Below are 22137 nucleotides of genomic sequence, written 5' to 3'. Positions count from 1 at the left end.
GCATTTTTCCCATGACCTGAAGCCCCATGTAACTATCAATGCTTTTATGCACTTTATCTCAGGTTTCCTTTGAAGTCATTTAGGGCTTATTCAGATGGACTGTTCTGGAGGGTTAATTGATGGCGTCAGCCCTTATCGTTTAACCGCTGTCTATTCAGATGAATGGACAACCATCAGCACGATCATTAATAAGCGTTAACCATCATTTGCATTGTGATCCCGATTTTTGCCATCATGTGCTTAGCCGCTCCTGGAAGAAACAGGTTGCTTGCAGAATTGTTTACCGTTATGCTTCCGTGTCTTTCTGAGGGGATGAAAAACGATGCACACCGAGAGGCGGCGCCAAAAGCCAACAAATGCTTTTCTGCACCTTTGTATAAAAGCCTTTGAAACAAGATGCTGGGCTGTCGTGGGCATCTGAACCTTAAGCCTGGAACACACCTTCAATTTTGATTAGCCAATATTTGGCCAGTTTTACCTCTTTCATGTAGTGTAATGTTCAACCCATTTTGAAAACTATGAGCAGATTGTGTTGGTGGTGATTGGCCAATCATAATTGTTGGTGTGTACCGGGCTTTATCCTAAAAATAGTGTTATCCAGTATATTGCATTATTGATCAGTGACTACTTTTAAATATACTTAACTTCATGTACACTAACACTTTAAACACTCTCCATGTTTGGCTAGTTATTCTTGGGACACTCTTTACTGCAGTAAGGGTTTTTCTACAGTATATCAACATCCTGATAGGTCACCTGTCTCTCTGGTTCCTGTCTCTCTGGTTCCTGTCTCTCTGGTTCCTGTCCAGATGAGCCATGGAGTGTGTTTTTTGGACTTCGGTGGAGACATTAGCGTGTAAGGTGCCCTGGGACAAGGCATTGCATACATGTGTCTATCTGGTCAGTAGGAGTCAGCAATGTGTCACACCCGATGGAAACACAGTAGTAAATAAATGTGACAATTTTCCAGCCAGCTCACCCGGTTCTCCATGCCATCGCTCATGGCAGGCAGCAAGACAGGGTCTCTTCCGGCTGTCACCATCAGCGCTGGCAGCAGGATCTTATGTAAAGATAAAGAGCAGATTATTAGATAATACAGCACAGAGACTGGGGCCTTTTTTACTTACCTCTCCTACCTTTCCTTTTTTCACTACAGTATTGCTTTAACTGTATTAAAAAGTACAGACATACAGCGCTGCTGATGAATGCAAATGTAGTATCAAATGTACAAAAAAATGGGAGCCTGAACTAGGGATTTAAAATTGAATACTGTACATCAACGCAGATAGGCCAACTTTTTTTTTTACATCTAAACCTTGGGTGAAAAGTGGGGATCGGCCTATCCGTGAGTAATATACCGCAGGGGACGTGTGTGTGTGTGGGTGTCTGTGTGTGTTTGTTGATTTTTTCCTCTAGTGTCATGTGCAGCATCTGATATCACCGCTAGAGCTCCAGGCACACTGTCATGTGATAGCAGTAACGCTGGGGCTCTATTGGTCAGTTCAGAAGTTGCATGGGAAACTAGAGGATGCAAGCTGGAGTAAGGACACAGCCATACCAACTGTCCCTCTTTTGGAGCGACAGTCCCTCTTTGGGAGCCCAATCCCTCTCTCCCTCTTTCAGAACTCATGTTCAGAATTGTGTAAATATATGTATTTTACGACTGTTTAAAATGTTTTTTAATTGGCTCTAAACTTTATTCCCATCCTTTAAATTGATACTATTTCTTTTCAAATGTTAATATGAAGGAAAATTAACAATGATACAAAGGACCAGGGTGGTTTGAATTTGAAAACACTTTTCTTATGAAATATTTATGGTATATGTGGCTAGGGGTGTGACAGGGGCGTGATGAAGGGTGTGGCTGGGGCGTTGTTTAAGTGTGTCTCTTTCTCAGCTCAAAAAGTTAGGAGGTATGAGCTCCAACATGGACTTGACATGCTCTAACACATGTTCTGCATGGGGTCAATGGTGGCACATTTGGGGGTCAACTAGGGGCGTAGCAATAGGGGTCGCAGAGGTAGCGACCGCATCGGGGCCCCAAGAGGCCCTCCCTTAACCACAGTATTAGCTCTCTATTGGTCCTGTGCTCATAATAATCACTTCTATAGATGCTTTAAATAGTGGTGATCATTAACAGACTGCTCCCCAATCCATCCTTGCACCTCTGACACTGTAGTTGCAATTGGCAGGTTTTAGTGCACCTTATCAATTGTTATGTATAGAGTGCAGGAGGGGCCCCATGTAAAACTTGCATCGGGGCCCACAGCTCCTTAGCTACGCCACTGGGGTCCACTAATAAGCTGGTCATAGCTTTTGGCTTAATTTTTAGTGTGTGTGTGTGTGTGTGATGTGTGTGGTGTGTGTGTGTGTGTGTGATGAGTGTGTGGTGTGTGTGTGATGTGTGTGTGTGGTGTGTGTGTGTGTGTGTGTGTGTGTGTGTGTGTGTGTGTGTGTGTGTGGTGTGTGTGTGGCGTGTGTGAGGTGTGTGTGTGGCGTGTGTGAGGTGTGTGTGTGGTGTGTGTGTGGTATGTGTGTGTGGTGTGTGTGTGTGGTGTGTGTGTGTGTGTGGTGTGTGTGGTGTGTGTGTGTGTGTGGTGTGTGTGTGGTGTGTGTGGTGTGTGTGTGTGTGTGGTGTGTGTGTGTGTGTGGTGTGTGTGTGTGGTGTGTGTGGTGTGTGTGGTGTGTATGTGTGTGGTGTGTGTGTGGAAGTGTGTGGTGTGTGTGTGGTGTGTGTGGTGTGATTTGTGTGTGGTGTGTGTGTGTGGTGTGTTTGTGTGTGTGGTGTGTGTGTGTGTGGTGTGTGTGTGTGTGTGGTGTGTGTGTGTGTGTGGGTGGTGTGTGTGTGTGGTGTGTGTGTGTGGTGTGTGTGTGTGTGGGGTGTGTGATGTGTGTGGTGTGTGTGTGTGTGTGTGTGTGTGTGTGTGTGTGTGTGTGTGTGTGTGGGTGGTGTGTGGGTGGTGTGTGTGGAGTGATGTGTGTGGGTGGTGTGTGGGTGGTGTGTGTGGAGTGATGTGTGTGTGTGGTGTGTTTGTGTGTGTGGTGTTTGTGTGTGTGGTGTGTGTGTGTGTGTGTGTGTGTGTGTGTGTGGGTGGTGTGTGTGTGATGTGTGTGTGGTGTGTGTGTGTGTGTGTGTGTGTGTGTGTGTGTGTGTGTGTGTGTGTGGTGTGTGTGATGCATGTGTGGTGTGCGTGTGTGTGTGTGTGTGTGTGGTGTATGGGCTTGATTCAGAAAAGGGTGCTAAGTGTTAGCACGCCAGTGAAAAGCCACTTTGCATGTGCTAACATGCTTTGCACTTGCTAAGTAGTTAGCACATGCAAACTACTTAGCACCGTAGTTAGCACATGTAAACTACTTAGCACCGTAGTTAGCACATGTAAACTACTTAGCACCCTAGTTTAAAAAAAAAATCAGTGTTTATTCAACAAAGAAAAGGAACATACGACAGAATATGCAGTGTAGCAGTGCGCCTCCTAACTTTTCCAACAGTAGCTTCAGCATCAATTATCACTGTGGAAGATGAGAGGTATTCTTAACAATAATATAATGATCGTCATATAATATAATATCAGATTAATTTTTAAATTTCCAAATATTCTATCTTTTATAAGATCATAATTAGCAAGACCAGGGGTATCTAACCATGGAGCTTAGCACCTGTTAAGCTTGGAGGTGTATTCTCCACAGTCAGCACACAACACATAAGCTGACGTGAAGGAGGTACACACACCAGCACAAGGAATCAGGATATCCCCAGTTTAGTGGAGAAGAGGACTGACTCCAATAGGAGATTGTGGTGCACAGAGCCGGTGCAGATCCGAACAGCCACAAACAATACTTTCGTGATAACGTTTTAGCGCAAAGTAGCGCTGAGCGCATAAACCAGGACTGAGGAGACCAGGACAGGTAGACAGAATGAACGCTTGCTTAACTAGCCACTACTTAGTGACAGCAAGCGTCCACAACAAGACAGACTGGAATGAGGCAGCCAATGCTTGCAGCGATGGCGTGCCTCACAAAGACAGGACAGGATAGTCAGGAAATAGGAGGATCAAGATAGATGAACGTAACACAGACAAATATACAATAAGTATGTTTTCCTAGCGTATTACAATTACAGCTATCAATGAAACTATTTGTAACGTCTGACTAACATGTATATATCGGCAATGAACCGATATATGACATAAGCAGGAACACTGACTAGCACTGGAGCAATACAGGGAACAGGACTCAGAAGGATTCGCTATCTCTTCGCAGAGATGAACGCAATCCACAAACAGAACCAGAAGCAGGATACTAACTCAGCACGGGTGATCACGAAACGCGCAACCCACCAAAACGTGCTGGAAGGCTGACTAACTGAACACAGGAAATAAACAGTTCGTGTACGTATATATCAGTGACACTGATGTATCAACGTAACACGAATACAAAGAAAATAACAAAATGTGCAAGTATGCGTATATATTGGCGATGAACCAATATATGACACAAGACAAGCAAAGTAACAACTTCTAGAAACAAGAGCAGAACTAGGAGGACTCGCTGACCCCTTCGCAGGAGTCAGCGCAGTCCACACGGACTAGGAACGAGGTGGGGCACGAGCAGAGTAACAGACAGAATATGAGACTATGGTAGCCCATGAAGCATTGCAGGAAGCAGTTCTTTATACTGAGGTCATCCAATTGGAGCAGACCTGCAGATTCCCACACAAGTGAATGGTAATTAATCACAGGCTGACAGCAGGAAAAGGCAGACAATGATATGCAGCCTGCATGAAAGGGATTGCCACCCCATTGCAGCAGACAATGTTTGTTTACACAAAAGCATATTAAACTGTCATTAACTTCAGAGCGACTGCAGATAGAGACAGCAACTAGTTTGAGTGCAAACCAAACTATGCAAGCAAATGCATGTAATGACATCAAAAACTGCTTGTCTTCAATCAAACTGCAGCCAACAATACATGCTGCAGACATGATCATAACATTACCCCCCCCCCCCCCCCTTAAAAGCGGATACCAGACGCTTTTCAAAACTGAAATTCCCAACAAAACAATCTGACTGATAATTCATGATGACCGGGACAGCCCGGCAAGACCAAATTCCAGAATCAGTCCCCACAAGACTGGACCCATCAGAACGAGAACCTACAGAACCATGCCCGTCAGCACTACAAGCCTCAGTGTGATACCCATCAGAACCATGACTTCCAGAAAAAAGCCCCCAGAAACTCTCTGAGCGATACCCACCGCCTTCCAGGGACTGTCCAAAAACGCCAAAGCCTTTGCAATGCCCACCGGAACTGTCCTTACCAACACAAAACCCACTGTTGAACCAGTCCAAGGTACCAGGACAAGTTTCCTCAGAGATCTCCCAGAACACTTGGAAGCTCCAAAGAGATCCCCACAGGTCAGAACGCCCTTTAGGCTCACATGGAGAACTATCAAGAACCCCTATGGAACCCAGGGCAACTCTAGAGTCAGGGTCACAAGGACAAACATCAAGATCAGGGCTTTTAGGGACCAGAACCATCTCCGGGCATGCAGGCCAACCGGCAACATCAGAACATGTCTCCACTAGGGAAGCATGTGAGCACGCTAACACAGACACACGTGGGCACTCTGGCATACGAAGCACATCTGGGCACACCGGCACAAGAGAGACTTCTGAGCATGTCAAGGAACTGCGAACCTCAAAGTCAGTCAAGACAGGACCGAGACCAGGACTGGGCAAAAAAAATCATCATGACTAGACTTCACAGTTACTGGATTCTCACTAAAAAATGTAGGATCAGACTTAGATGTCTCTGATTCCAGCAAGGTTATTAACAAATCATGTTCAGGGGCATTTACAAGACAGGACAAATCTTCTGATGTATGCACCGAACTAGACAGGGTTCCCATAACTTCTTCTGGACTAGACAGAGACTCATCAAATACACTGGATTGGAGCTCATGAAGGGCTGCAAAACAAGTCAGTATTGCAGCAATCCCCACTGAACTAGGCAAAACTGAGGAACTCACTGGACAGGAAGGGGACTCTGGAACTTCTGCCACACCGGCCAGAGAACCAGAATTTTCCAGGATACAGGGCTGGGTTTCAGAAACACTCATTAACCCGGACTGAAATTCTGAGATTTCTATTATTTTTTCCAGCGAGTCAGAATTATCCATGTTACAAGGCAACACTTCTGAAACATTCAGAGGACAGGGCTGAAGTTCCCTGACTACTGTGATATCAAAGAGGGACTCAACATCTTTAGCTAAATCAGACTGTGTACAGGGCAAGGTATCAAAAACGCTTGCTGACAAAGACAATGTTTCAATAGCTTCTGCTTCACTGGGCAGAGATTCATCAAGTTTTATTAGAGCAGACTGTAATTCCAAAATAGCTGCTAAACAAGTGAATACTACTGCAACACCCACTGAAGTAAGCAGTGTCTCAGACTCCTCTACTAGAGGATCTGAAGTATCCAAAGTACTGGGTGAAGCATAAGACTCTGCGACCACAGCTTCACTGGACAGGATCACTGAACAGGCCATATCGCAGGGCAAAACCTTGGAAGCACCTGCTGGACAGCATAATGATTCTGTGACCTGAGCTTTATTGGGAAGATCTACTGCACAATTCATGGTACAGGGCAAATTTACTGGAACATTTTCTGAACAAGGTAATAATTCTACGATTTCAGGTTCACATAGCAGATGCTCTGAGCTATTCACGAAACTAGAGCAAGGTGTAGAGACAGGAAGATCAAGACACAATGTTTGTGCATCTGAATCACTATTCAATTGTAAAATTGGGAAATTCAGATGCTGGGGTTCTGAGGTTTCTAGACAGGATTGCTGGGACTCAGAAACTAATGTAGTACATCTATTGGCATCTGCTGGATCAGACAGGAGTTGAACTTTATTAACACAGGTAAATTCTACAGAAGTGTTTGCAGAGGCAGGCAAAGATTTTCTAATGTCTGTTTCACTGAACAAAGACTCATGAGTACTGGCTAGGCTGGACTCAGAAGTCAGCAGGACCTCTGGGTCCTCTGCTGAGAAATTTGTGCAGGGCAAGGTTAAGGAAGTATTAGTAATTTCTGTCTTACTGGGAAGTAACACTGAGTTATCCATGGTACAGGGTGGAATTACAGGAACTTCAATTTCACACAAAAAGAGCTCTGAATCACTCGCTGAATCAGCCAAAGGTGCTGAAGCAGGCGAGTCCTCAGGAACTGAGGAAGTGGAACAATCTCCAATTGACAGTTTGTCTTCCCTGGTATCAACTGATTGAATCGCATAAAAATCGTCCAAAATCATTCTCCACACATCGATCAATGGAGCCACAAAGTCATACCCACACACACACCAGTCTTTATTAGGTTATAAGCCGACTTAATGCATGCATTCAATACTAATTCACTTTTTGCACTGTAAAACTGACAAAATGAACTTGCATCTTTCTTCCATTCATAGACCAGGGCTTCCATCTCTCCTTTCTCAAATGGAGGATCCCATGCATATTTAACAGCTGAGCATTCAGACTGATCACAGTTTGCAAATGTGTTTGTGGCAGAAACATACATTGGGTTATTTAGCAGGCGATTGGCCGATTTCTTATTCCTAAGGATCTCCAATACCTGTAGCAAGTGTTGAACTGTAGTGTATGCAAATTTCCCTTGCTGCACGAATAAATTGATCTGTTCAATACTCTGTAATATATCTTCATAATCATATTCAGATAATTCATTTAAACAAGAACTCTTATTTTCCCTGGCTAGCAATGAAAGTTCATTAGTAGTTTCACAGGTCCATTTGACTCCCCTGAATGGTGACTGAATTTCATTATCTGCTAATGGCGGAGTCTTATTACAGATCTGATGTGCAGTCGCTAAGGGCAACGACTCCGCTGATTGTAACGCTTTTCTTTTGGAGCGCTTACGTTTGGCTTTAGACCCTGCTGCCTTAGGTGATTTATTCAAAGCAGAAGAAAAGTTATCAGAACAATTATCTGCTTGCTGATTATTTTTGTAAGCACTAGAAGGAGCAGCTGATTGACAAGCTGCCAGGAGCTTATCAAAAGGGCTAGGCAAATCGGTTTTGCACAGCCAGTTATGGATCACAAACGCTAGAAATTCCAGCGGTCTCTCTGTTAAATTGGTATGATCCAAGACATCGTAGGCCCACTGGAACAATCTTCCCTTAAACAAAACATAAACTAGCTGGGGGGCCCACGTTGAAACAGGAGTAGCCTGGAGCTCGGGATTGGCCAGGAACCTGGTACATTCAGAAAAAAACTCATTTTCTGTTTCAGAATTAAGTTTCTCAAATTTCTTAAAGGAACAGGAACCATAACAAACAGTGTCATTTTTGGGAACCCCCCCCCCACAATGGGGATTGGTAAAGGGGCTACCATAATGTTAAGCTTGGAGGTGTATTCTCCACAGTCAGCACACAACACATAAGCTGACGTGAAGGAGGTACACACACCAGCACAAGGAATCAGGATATCCCCAGTTTAGTGGAGGAGAGGACTGACTCCAATAGGAGATTGTGGTGCACAGAGCCGGTGCAGATCCGAACAGCCACAAACAATACTTTCGTGATAACGTTTTAGCGCAAAGTAGCGCTGAGCGCATAAACCAGGACTGAGGAGACCAGGACAGGTAGACAGAATGAACGCTTGCTTAACTAGCCACTACTTAGTGACAGCAAGCGTCCACAACAAGACAGACTGGAATGAGGCAGCCAATGCTTGCAGCGATGGCGTGCCTCACAAAGACAGGACAGGATAGTCAGGAAATAGGAGGATCAAGATAGATGAACGTAACACAGACAAATATACAATAAGTATGTTTTCCTAGCGTATTACAATTACAGCTATCAATGAAACTATTTGTAACGTCTGACTAACATATGTATATATTGGCAATGAACCGATATATGACATAAGCAGGAACACTGACTAGCACTGGAGCAATACAGGGAACAGGACTCAGAAGGATCCGCTATCTCTTCGCAGAGATGAACGCAATCCACAAACAGAACCAGGAGCAGGATACTAACTCAGCACGGGTGATCACGATATGCGCAACCCACCAAAACTTGCTGGAAGGCTGACTAACTGAACACAGGAAATAAACAGTTCGTGTACGTATATATCAGCGACACTGATGTATCAACGTAACACGAATACAAAGAAAATAACAAAATGTGCAAGTATGCGTATATATTGGCGATGAACCAATATATGACACAAGACAAGCAAAGTAACAACTTCTAGAAACAAGAGCAGAACTAGGAGAACTCGCTGACCCCTTCGCAGGAGTCAGCGCAGTCCACACGGACTAGGAACGAGGTGGGGCACGAGCAGAGTAACAGACAGAATCTGAGACTATGGTAGCCCATGAAGCATTGCAGGAAGCAGTTCTTTATACTGAGGTCATCCAATGGGAGCAGACCTGCAGATTCCCACACAAGTGAATGGTAATTAATCACAGGCTGACAGCAGGAAAAGGCAGACAATGATATGCAGCCTGCATGAAAGGGATTGCCACCCCATTGCAGCAGACAATGTTTGTTTACACAAAAGCATATTAAACTGTCATTAACTTCAGAGCGACTGCAGATAGAGTCAGCAACTAGTTTGAGTGCAAACCAAACTATGCAAGCAAATGCATGTAATGACATCAAAAACTGCTTGTCTTCAATCAAACTGCAGCCAACAATACATGCTGCAGACATGATCATAACAGCACCCTAGTTAGCACGGTGCTAAGTAGTAGTTTGCATGTCCTAACTACGGTGCTAAGTAGTTTGCATGTGCTAACTACGGTGCTAAGTTTACATGTGCTAACTACGGTGCTAAGTAGTTTGTATGTGCTAACTACTTAGCACCCAAGTTAGCACGCCCAAAGCCTTTAGGTGTGCTAACTGGGTTAGCACCATTTACTGAATCGAGCCCTATGTGTGTGGTGTGTGTGTGTATATAGTGTGTGGTGTGTATATAGTGTGTGGTGTGTGTGTGTGTGTGTGTGGTGTGTATATAGTGTGTGGTGTGTGTGTGTGGTGTGTATATAGTGTGTGGTGTGTATATAGTGTGTGGTGTGTGTGTGTGTGTGTGGTGTGTATATAGTGTGTGGTGTGTGTGTATATGTGTGTGTGTATATGTGTGTGGTGTGTATATAGTGTGTGGTGTGTGTGTGTGTGTGGTGTGTGTGTATGGTGTGTATGTGTGTGTGTATATGTGTGTGGTGTGTATATAGTGTGTGGTGTGTGTGTGTGTGTGTGTGTGTGTGGTGTGTGTGTATGGTGTGTGTGTGTATATGTATATGTGTGTAGTGTGTGTGTGTGTGTATTTGTGCATGTGTGTGTCTGTGTGTTGTGTGTGTGTATATGTGTGTGTGTGTGTGTATGTGTCTGTGTGTAGGATTTATCTGCACATGCATACGCTAGGTTTCCCCACAAGGTTGTGCAGCTGACAGACAAGCCAAGCAGCGTATCAGTACCGCAGTTGTTCCTAAACTGTCCCCTGAAACAACCACTGATAAGCAATAGTGCATTTAGCTTAAATTCGGTACTGGCAAGACCTGAACCTGGGATTTACACTGCTCATTACAGGGCAACAAAGTCCCCCAACACAGGCACAAATCTGTTACCTTCCAGTTGTGGCCAGTGACGGCCCACTTCCAGGTCCTGTCGGTGTTTCTGTACCAGTTTAATGGTCCCCTGAAAAAGTTAGATTTGAAAAATTAAAAACATTAGTTAAGCTTAACGGGTTATTCCATCTGAAGTAAATATCAGAGTAAAATTTCTTGATTTAATCGTTACTAGTAAAGCTAGGCATACATGGGTCTGTTAAGGCCGGATATGCCTAGCTGATGGATCCCTATACTACTGGCAATTAATCGGATAGTGATGGATTCCTACCATACATGGCAAGCTCAATTATTATTATCCTATAGATCAGAGTTCCCCAACCTGGTCCTCAAGGCCCACCAACAGTACGTTTTGCAGGAAACCACAAACATTCACAGGTGAGGTAATTAGTGTCTCAGCAGAGCTAATCAACTACCTCTGTGGATTTCCACAAAACATCCACTGTTGGTGGGCCTTGAGGACAGGGTTGTGGAACCCTATAGTATAGACCCCTATAAACAGTCACGTGCGGGTGATCCCTAAGCACTCAATGGGCTCCAGACAACATGAGGGCATTAGACAATGGCATAGGTGCCAACTGTCCCTTTTTTGGAGGGGCCGTCCCTCTTTGTGAACCAAATCCCTCTGTCCCTTGTTCTTCCACATTTAAATATTTACTTATTTATTGTATATATAAAGCGCCAACATATTACGCAGCGCTGTACATTAGTTATGGTTACAGACAATATTTAGGGGTGACGTACAGCAATAAGACAACACAGGAATATTAGAAAAACCAGATCACACACACCATAGTATGAGTACAAGGTAATGCTTAGTCAGTCATTGGATGGGAGCATGGAGATTGGGCAAGTCCATTTCACTCAGATACATAGGATCGGTGTACGGTAATGGAGGTGCATGAACATGTAGGAGACACAAAGAGGAGGACCCTGCCCGAAGGCTCACAATCTAGAGGGTGAGGTAGGGACAAGAAAGGTAGGGGACCAGAGTTCAGATGTGGGTTAAGAGCACTAAAGGGGGGGGGGGGGTAAGCCAGAGTTAAAAGGTGAGTTTTGAGGGCCTTCTTGAAAATGTTGAAGGAGGGGGCTGCCCTACTGGGTGGAGGTAGGAAGTTCCATAGTGTTGGAGTAGCTCTTGAGAAGTCCTGGAGGTATGTACTCTAAACTTTATTCTCATCCTTTCAATTAATATATTTCTTACTTTTAAATGCTATGAACTAAAATGAGTGATGATCGATAGGATCAGCATGGTTTGACTGGTAAAACTTTATCTTTTGCTTTTGAATTCTGTGTGATATACTGGACTAGGGGTGTGGCTGGGTGTGGCAGGGGGCGTGTCTTAAAGCGTCCCGCGTTCAACTCAAAAAGTTGGGGGGTATGGATTGTACTCACTGAAACAGTTCTAGTAAAGGTACTGCTTTGTCAGAGCTGCAACCGGGAAGATGAATTTAGAGGGCAGAGGACAGGAGAGAAAATTATTGCTGCAATAGGACCCCTTAGGGCATTGGAGTCCCTGGGAAATTGCCCAGTTGGCCCCTGCCCTCCTGAAATGCCAGCCCCGGCTGTATAGAGAAGATAGCTCTGCAGAAGGCTGACTATCTCTCTGCAGTGTAATGATCCGCTCAGCTGGATGCACTGGCAGACAGCTGTTTGACCATTCCTCTAGTCTGTGGGCTGCAGGTCTCTGCAAGAGAGACCTGTCTTTCCATTACAAGTTTCTGGTCTGTTCTGCTGCTGAGGAATTTGCATACACTCGTTATGCAAATCCCCTACCTGCCTCCTTTGATGACTGGCAGTATAAAGAGCTATGTTTCCCAGAGTCCTTTGCTGGTCATAAGGGTTAGTTCCTGTGAAACACTCTTGGGAGTGTCAGCCTTGTTCATTGTGTAACGATTAGCTTAGAGTAATTCCTGGGACTGCATTAGGCAGGTTCCCTAGTGCAGTTAGGATTGCATATCTGTTTTGTTTGTCTGTTGCGATTGTCCTGTCCCAGCGGTGGTCGACAGGAAGTCGTTCTGATCTTTGTTCTTGGTGTATAGCTGGAGCAGCGGTTGCTACCAGCTATCTCATCTTATCTGTCTTGCCAGGATCGCACTCGCCTTGCGCTAGTGCTGTGGATCCTTCTGGTCTGCTACTCTCTTGCTGTACTTGGATCTCACTCGCCTTGCGCTAGTGCTGTGGATCCTTCTGTTCTGTCTTCCTGGATCGCACTAGCCTCTTGCGCTAGTGCTGTGGATCCTATCTCTCACTTATTCCTGTTTTCGTGTATCTGTCTTGTCTGCTACGAACGCTTGCTGGAGGCTCGGTGAGGTAACCGTTAAGCAAGAGCTCGCGTCCTGTGTTTCATGTTTCATGTTTGTCTGTCTGTGGTTAGTTAGGCGTGCTTGTCTCTGTTGTGGTTAACACGCGGAGACCACACATAAACGCGTGCACTGTTGCGAATGAGTGCGGTGTTCGCGTTTAGCTAGCGTTTGTTATTTTCCTTATCTTCTCATTGTATGATTTGCTGTGCCTTTGCTACTCTCGTGCTCTGTCTTGCTGTAGCCTTGTGTCACCTCTGGCAGTCGCCTCTCTCGCGATTGCATTGCTACTTCATATCTGCTGTTGTGTATGTACCGTCGCGGGTTGGCGACAAGTTTGGTGCACACACATACAATCTGTCCCTGTGCTCTCTCTCCCTCAGGGCTATCTTGCCCTGCGTTTCTTCCCTTCGTGCAATTCCTGTCTGGCATCTGTGGCAGGGCAGAGGAGCTGTTCCTCTGCACTCCACAGCTCCACCTGCCGACAGGAATTTCCCTCTACAGGTGCATTGCACCTTTGCTGGGTTCCCTCAAATTACACGCTTGTGGAGGATTTCCGCAGTGTCAGCGCACGTCTTGTGCGCTGATCACGGAGAGAATTCCACAATCGTTACATGCAGCTTCTAACACCGCAAGGAAGCTGAGCCAGAGGTCTTGCCTTCTTATTGCTAAAGAGCAGCAGATAAAACAGTCCCCAACTGGCTGCCTGTTAGGCCTCCTTCACACTGGGAATCACAAAACGCTAGCAAAACCACTCTAGCGTTTTGCAAAGCGATTTTCCACTGCACAAGAAAGCGATTTTGGAGCGATTGAGTTTTGCAATTCTATAGCATTGAAGCCAAATTGCTCAAAAATCGCTTAAAAATGCTGCATGTTGCGCTTTTGTGATTTCAGCAGCTCGCTAGCGATCTCTAAGTGTAAACAATGCAATATAGATTACATTGCAGAAGCACTTTTCAAAACGATAGTGATCGCCAGCAATTGAAAAAGCAGCTATTAGTAGCCTCTACTGTAGTATAACTCTCCAGGGTGAATGAGGCCTTATACAGAATGTTGTCTGTCATTTAAATTGTGGATCAAAACAGAGGTCTCATTTGCAAGTATCTTTATATGTATGTGAAGCGGCGGGCCTCAATCAACACTCCCGTCTGTCCTGTCCCAAGTGCAGCAATACCAGGAAACAAAAAAAAAAAAAAAAAAAAAACAGACGCGAACAACATCAACACAAATACAGGACAGGAAATGTCATTCGGTTCCTTACCTGAACCCGCTCTTCTTGAACTGCGAGATATAATACTGCAGCGCAGACTCACTCAGTATCTTGCTACGCAGAACATCTTCTGGGAGACCCACAAACAGCCCTCCTGTATGGGGTAAACGTCAGATAAGAACAGGGAATGTGGACTTGACCCTCACAGTTGGGTGACACAATGGGGTCTACATATACGACAGGCACAGGGACTGCCTCATTAAAGGTCATATTCCCACCTACCCGGCGACTAAGGATTCCAGCAATCAACAGGGCTTAAAGGATACTTTAGCTTTCAGGAACTTTCATAACGGGAGGGGAAGGCATGTGTAGCAAGTGGCCCTGATGCCCACTGTTCTGCCCATCCCGTTCTTCTCCTTCTCCCGCCGTTATCTTGTAAAGGTCGTCCAGAGCTACTTTAGGGTTGACCAAGGTCGAATAACAGTGTGCAGGCACTGCCCATGGCTGGGAGTGCTCTGCGCATGTGCACTACATAGTTGTGACGAGGTACGGAGAAGAACCTACAGCAATATTGCTGGTTAGTAGGAGGAGGGGTTGGAATGCAGAAAAGGCTCTCAGCTGTAAGGTAACTGTGTATCTGTGCATTTACTATAGCTGTCTTTCAAGTTCACCCTTACTTAGGCTTCCTACACATGCTAGGTGGTTCTCAGCCGAGGGGACCAGTTGGTGCCACCACTGCTGAGAATCTAGCTGGCGTGTGGCACCCCCATTATGTCAGTGAGAGATATGGCCTGACAGATTATCTTACTTATGCACAGTCTGCGGCATCTGTTTACCCTCCTACCACTCCTGCTCCATCATGCACTGTGCAGTCATCAGTCATCCCTTCCTTCCACATCCAAAACACATGCTCAGAGGCGTAGCTATGGGTGGGGCAAGGGGGAACATATGTCCCCAGTCGCAACACCGCGAGGGTGCTAAGCACAACTGCTGAACACCAAGTGCAATAAATTTGCTGGCTGCCCAAAATGCCCCTGGCTTCTATCCCCCTCCCTCTGCAGAGGAGTGCAGAAGCGATAACAGCAGCAGTAAAAGCGAGGCACATCTGGCTATCTAAAGGGGGCACATCTGCCTATCTATACGGGGGCACATCCGGCTATCTAAACAGGGGGAAGGGGGGCACATATGGCTATCTATAGGGGGAAAGGGGACACATCTGGCTATCTAAACAGCATTTGACTCCACCCATGAGCACAACCACATTCTGATGTGTGGCCACGCCCATTTTGAGGAAGGAACAAAAACTTTGTCCCTGGGTGCTGAAAACCCTCTGCACATGCTGGTAAGTTAACTGGCGTCACTAAACAAGCAATCTGGCCCATGACTGTGGAGGGAACATTAGACTGGGAGCTCCAGGAGAGACAGCTAGTCACACTGCTTGATGTACTGTATAAAAGCACTGTGAAAAATGCCAGAGCTCTATAAAGGTGGCCACACACGATACAATAAAATTATCTGATTTTACGGCAATTCGATAAAAACGATCGGATCTCCCGGAAAAAATCTAAAGCTTTTTTTTTTAATTTGACTGAAAAATCCGATCCGATTTCCCGTTTTCTTCGATTTTTATCAATCCGCAATGCCAGATATTTTTCTTCAATTTTTCTAAAGATTGTATGGTGTGTGTTAGATTGTCAATTTATTAATATACACACTCTAGCAATTTTGTCAGTTTCCAATCATTTTTATAATAATTGGGGAAACATTGAACATATGTGTGTGGTACATTAGTCAGATTTTTGAAATGTTACAGTCAGAAAAATTGATTGCAATTCTTAAATTGAACAGATATTTAAAAAATTGTATGGTGTGTGACCACCTTAAGAGGGACAGGATCTTATACAATGGGGGCAATTACCTCTCTCTCGTACTCCACTTGTGTTTAAGTTTGAGATTTTATCCTGCAATGACACAAAGAAAGCCCACCATTTACTAATACATCAACACAGGAAAGCACAAACTGAGTGCAAACTACATACAGGGAGTAGAAAAAAATATATACAGTACAAGTCATTTTTGGTAGGTATTTATGTGCATTCCCTATTATAGTTTATTTACTGAAAACTGTTTATGGGCTGAAGTTTCCAGCTTTGCATAATGATAAATGAGAAAATCTGTGACAATGACTCCTCAATATGTGTCTTTGAAATCACTTAACATGGAAGGATGTATTTTTGCCACAAGATTTAGCAGCATTTTTCTATAAAATGTGTTTTTGGCACAGGCTCCAGTGAACCTGAGGTGAGAGGGACATAAAGGCTGCAATATTTATTTCCTTTTAAACAATATATGCTGACAAAACAAATTTTCTCTACCCAGTCTATTAACCCTATCTATTGACAAAAAAAAGTTACGCCAAAGTCCACAAATTAAAACTTCTACCACAGAGAATGTTAAAGGGGCACTATGGCGAAAAATTGTAAAATTTAAAATATGTGCAAACATAGACAAATAAGAAGTACGTTTTTTCCCAGAGTAAAATGAGCCATAAATTACTTTTCCCCGATGTTGCTGTCACTTACAGGAGGTAGTATAAATCTGACAGAAGCGACAGGTTTTGGACTAGCCCATCTGTTCATAGGGGATTCTCAGGGATTTATTTTATTTTCAAAAGCACCTGGTGAATGGCAGTTGCTCTGTCCAACTGTCCAAAAACTGTGTAGCGAGCAGGGAAGCTGGCCAGCATCATTATTTAAATCCTTTTTAGGGATTATCTTTATAAAGAATAAAAGCCTTGCTGAGAATCCCCTATGAAGAGATGGACTAGTCCAAAACCTGTCGCTTCTGTCAGATTTCTACTACCTACTGTAAGTGACAGCAACATAGGAGAAAAGTCATTTATGGCTCATTTTACTCTGGAAAAAATGTACTTCCTTTTTGTATATGTTTGCACATATTTTACATTTTACAATGTTTCGCCATAGTGCTCCTTTAAGGAACCTGAGGTGAGAGGGATATGCCATATTTATTTTCTTTTAAACAATGCACAATGCCTGGCTGTCTTGCTGATCCTCTGCCTCTAATACTTTCAGCCACAGACCCTGAACAAGCATGGAGCAGATCAGATGCTCTGACTGAAGTCTGACTGGATTAGCCTCATGCTTGTTCCAGGGTTGTGACTCAGACAGACTATCCATCCACGCAGCTTCAGGATAGTGAACGCAAGCATGCCAAAAAGAAAGGAAGGGGGGGGGGGGGGGGGTGACGGTCGGGCTGGTCAGGAAACATCTAGCTGGGAGTATTCTAGTCACAGAATGAGCACCACCACTTGTAAGTGGCATTATCAGAAGCCGCAGCTTCCATATAACTGCCCTGACAAAAAATGAGAATATTGAGTGCCCATTAACGGCGGAGGTTTGGGCATTACCATAGGCTACAATTCAAATCTCAGCATTGAGGGGAAATTTAGGCACCGCTGGGCATTGATATTTATCGGGTGCTGTAGGCACCCAAATTTTCCCTCAATGCAAATATTTAAATAGGTGCCTGTAAAAGCGACCGCTTTTCCCCCCCAGCAATTGGTGGCGGGGGGAGGGCAGCCATGGGGAGGAGGCGGGTGGTTACGGTCAGCCATGTGGGATGGGTGGTTAAGGTTACCCATGGGGGGAGGGGCAGGCAAGGATTCAAATCACAGGAGCCTATAGGCACAGATGTGTTGGCACCTTAGACTTCACCCTACATGTACCTACAAACATCCATTGACCCGCACTGCAAGTGTGCTGGCTGTCCCAGCTGTCACTTCTCCCTTACTTCCCTCGCCCGGCATAGGTAGCTACAGGTGCCCCTAAGAGTTAGGTAGCCAGAAGTACCCTCAATATTAAGTAGCTAGAGGTGCCCCTGACTGAAGGGAGATCTCATCAGTGGAATGCAGAGAGCCGGGTGAGTAACCTCTCAGTTACACTCTGCTCGGGATTCTGCAAAGGGAAGGAGGTGCTCGGGAAGGGGAAGTGAGCCGCCTTTACATCATCAGTCGCCTGTAGGCAGGTGCCTACAGTGCCTTATGGTAAATCTGGCCCTGGGGGTGGTTAGAGTTAACTGTGGGGGGTGGATGGTTAAGGTTAGCTGTGGTGGGTGGGTGGTTAAGGTTAGCTGTGGTGGGTGGGTGGTTTAAGTTTAGCCTTGGGGGGTGGGTGGTTAAGGTTAGCTGTGAGGAGTGGGTGGTTAGGGTTAACAATGGGGTGGGGCTAAAGGCTAGCTGTGGAGGGAGTGGTTAAGGTTAGGCATCGATAGTAGGAGGGTTCAGTTTGAAAATATGGTTATGTTTAGCTTTATTTAAATATCAGTATGTATTACCGATATTTTACTGTCGTCATTGCCACTGTAATAGTAGAACTTCGGTAAATTTACTGATATTCTACTAGCAGCTTTTCTGGCTGCCCAGATTCCCCCGGAGCCCCTTTTGCCTGTATGCTTCTTGACAAGCGTACTTTTAGCATTAGGCCCATCTTAACAATGATCAAAGCAACAGATAGGCATATATCAGCTTCTCGTGAGGTGAAAGTCCATTCATATTGATGAAGTATCTCTGGAGTGCCGCCTTCCTGAATGATGGAGCGTAGCATTTGCTGACGGCTCGGCACATGACAAACCATTCTGTAGCGTGTGTCTGAAGTGAGGCGGCGTGATAAATTCCACATTATGCAAAGTCACCTCAGGAACGGGAGCCATTTGTCGTGTGTGAATTAGACCTCCGCAGGTCTGACAGATTTTCCCGCCTGATAGCGAGTCTGTTAACTCCCTTCATCTCCGCCAGTTAATTGAGAGCAGCGCTAAGCAGGCCTGGTAAAGAAGATGCCATCAGTGATGGAGGAACGAGAGGAGGGGGAGTGACACAAAACATAGGAGATTATGGGCTGAGATGAAGGCCATTTTTTCAGGGTGACAGTCTGGGCATCGCTCAGTCATGCCGGAGGGATTGAAATGACTGCGGATCTGCGGGAGAAGCATAACTCACAGGGAATAAGCTGACACAGATCGAGCATAGACGGTACATGGCTTCACTTCCACACAAATATTCAAATCGCACATTGACAAACTATCCTCCTCTCCCGTCTCTCCACCTAACAAACATCTCCCGCATCCACCCTTTTATCACACAGGACCAGGGGCGGATTTACCATAAGGCACTGTAGGCACTTGCCTACAGGCGCCTGATGACAAAAAGGAGGCTCACTCATTCCTCAAGTGCCTCCCACCCTCCTTCTCTATGCAGAGTCCTGAGCGGAGTGCAAGTAAGATAACCCACCCAGCTCTTGGCATTCCACTGATGAGATCTCCCTTCACTCAGAGGCAGCTTAATACTGAGGTTACCACTGGTTACCTAAGACTAAGGGGCACCTGTAGCTACCTATGATGGGCAAAGGAAGTAAGGGAGAAGTGACACCTGGGACAGACAGCACAATTGCATTGCAGTTTGGTGGAGGTTTGTAGGTTCCTGGAGGGTGAATTCTGAGGTGCCAGGACATCTGTGCCTATAGGCTCCTGTGATGTAAATCCGGGCCTGCACAGGACACTGCCGAACTACTTGGAAAACAGAAATGTGCCCTCTTAAGGTAAACCTTTAACAAAAAGAAGTGCCCCTTCTAAGCACCACCGTTCCAGTGCTGGATCCGCTGACAAGCTTGTCGGCAGTGTGCACAGGTGCAGTGGTAATCCGGCTTCAGACACACAACAAGTTCCTGACGTGCCTCCTGCAGGCGCAATGGCGGCTTTCCGTTCAGACTCTATCGAAAATTGTCGAGCAAGATTAAATCTGCTCTGTTACGCAGGCACAAGGCACCTGCACAGTAGAGCAGATCAAGCTCTGCTATTTCTGTCGGAGCCAATCCAAAATCCGCTAATGCGCCTGTGTGAGGAGCGGCACAAGCTTGTTATGGATGCAGACAGTTCGGGTTCCCAGCGCAGGATTAAGATGACTGAGGAGGACGGTGAAAACCTCTTTAGGATCCAGAGACTTCTCTCGAGAGAGAGAGGTAAGTACTCCTTAGAGGCACTTTTTTTAATGATAGGTGTCCTTTAGAACAGAAGGTATTTGCAATTATTCAGGTTGGAGTGAGCATATGAGATGCACCACTGCTGAATATGCAAACGACCCCTTTATTGTCACTGAAAGGGATGATTTGCATATTCAGCAGTGATGCATTGTGGGAAACATCACATGCTCACTCCAACCTGAATAATTGCAAATACTGTCTTGTTTTAAGAAGGCAAATTTTTGCTGTACCTAGAATTTTAGTAAAAGGGCTCTTTAGCCCCTTACACATCCCTAGGATTTTCAGTTCACCATGAGCTTGATGGGCAATCTGTAATAACAATCTTCTGGTGCATGCCCTCATTATTTCATGACTAGACCATTGCAGCTATCTGCTCTGTAGCCTGTCCCTGTTGTGTAGCCCCGGTACAGTCCACCATGAACTCCACTGCACGACTCATCCACCTTTCCTCCCGCTTCTCCAGCCCTATGCCATAAATTAGATAAGAGAAGGCGGACACCGAGAGCCCAAGATAGTGTAGTATGTACTGGAGATGATCGATAAGAAAAAATAAAGTATAATATTATACTCACAAGTCTGGGTTACCGTATCAGACAACCACTTTGTAGGCAGGTGGGGAGTATTAGTGCTGTCCCCAATCAGGATTAAGAAGTCGTTCTGTGTAGATCGGAAGAAGGAACCAAGTCCCCTCCACCAGGGGTGGACACACTTATTGTACAGTTGTACAGAGGTGCCAGAAGTGTAAAAGAAGGATAAAATGTTTTAAAAGAGAACACTGGGGGTCAGTGGTGGACGTAACTCCCCAAAGTAGACACAAGAAAAAACAGTTGCTTAATTCAACAAATAAACAATTTATTTACATACTCCTGGTAGATGCAATGCGTTTCGTGGGCACATCCCACTTCGTCAGGCAATAAAAATGGAGTACAATCGACTCGTATGTTCTCAGTCAGAGGCGCTAAGCTTTGACTGAGAACATACAAGTCGATTGTACTCTTTTGTTCATTTTTATTGCCTGATGAAGTGGGATGTGCCCACGAAACGTGTTGCATTTACCCAGAGTATTTATGTAAATAAATTGTTTAGTTGTTGAATTAAGCAACAGCTTTTTCTGTGTCTACTTTGGGAAAGTAAGTTCACCACTGACCCCCAGTGTTATCTTTTAAAACATTGTATCCTTCTTTTACACTTCTGGCACCTCTGTACAACTGTACAATAACTATCCCATAAATTGCATACCTCCCAACTTTTTGAGATAAGAAAGAGGGACACTTTAAGACACGCCCCATGTCACACCCCCTAACCACGCCCCCACCACACCTCATGCCATGAATATCACAAAGAATTCAGAAACACACGATGGCGATGAATAAAATCTATCTTTACTTACCTGGGGTTTCTTCCAGCCCCTAAAAGCCACACGTGTCCAGCTCTGGGGTCCGGCTGACAGCCTCTGAAGGATCGCTGAGCCCCAATGGGATGCAGCGTTTTTATGAAAGGTGATTGAAAACCTGCATTGCATTGCCTTGTCTTACCATAGAGTTACGCAACAGCAATGCAAGGCAATGGGGCCTATCACACTTACCACGCTGAGCCCGAAGTGCCAGATCCACCGCTGAGCCACTGCAAAGTCAACATTGCAATAACGGCCAACTTCCGCGATGAATGAAGCCATTGAAGTTAATGGACGACGCATACATTTGAAAAATGTTCACTGAGTCACATACCTGAAACAAGCATGCGGCAAATGCAGTCAGATTTTTGCATGCTTGTTCAGTGTCTATGGCTAAAAGTATTAGAGGCTCAGCAGGACAGCCAGGCAACTGGTATTGCTTAAAAGAAAATAAATGTCAGCCTCCATATGTTTCTCACCTCAAGGTTCCTTTTAAAATGGACCTGAACTCAGAACTTCCTCTC

At 45.1% G+C, this 22137-nt stretch overlaps 1 protein-coding gene across 3 annotated transcripts in view; it reads right to left on the bottom strand.

Annotated features, from left to right (window-relative positions):
* The window catches only part of EPHX2 (epoxide hydrolase 2), a 147062-nt gene that overhangs the window by 19676 nt on the left and 105249 nt on the right, over positions 1–22137 (bottom strand). For all 3 annotated transcript variants that reach the window (XM_068280105.1, XM_068280106.1, XM_068280107.1), the window contains 4 exons: positions 16086–16128; positions 14219–14321; positions 10655–10724; positions 980–1060 (listed from right to left, as the gene is read on the bottom strand). In XM_068280105.1, the coding sequence (XP_068136206.1) occupies positions 980–1060; positions 10655–10724; positions 14219–14321; positions 16086–16128 (297 nt within the window). The remainder of the gene's footprint in view (positions 1–979; positions 1061–10654; positions 10725–14218; positions 14322–16085; positions 16129–22137) is intronic.

The sequence above is a fragment of the Hyperolius riggenbachi genome, chromosome 4 (assembly GCF_040937935.1).
Source record: "Hyperolius riggenbachi isolate aHypRig1 chromosome 4, aHypRig1.pri, whole genome shotgun sequence".
NCBI lineage: Eukaryota > Metazoa > Chordata > Amphibia > Anura > Hyperoliidae > Hyperolius > Hyperolius riggenbachi.
This window is presented reverse-complemented; position numbering and strand designations above follow the sequence as displayed.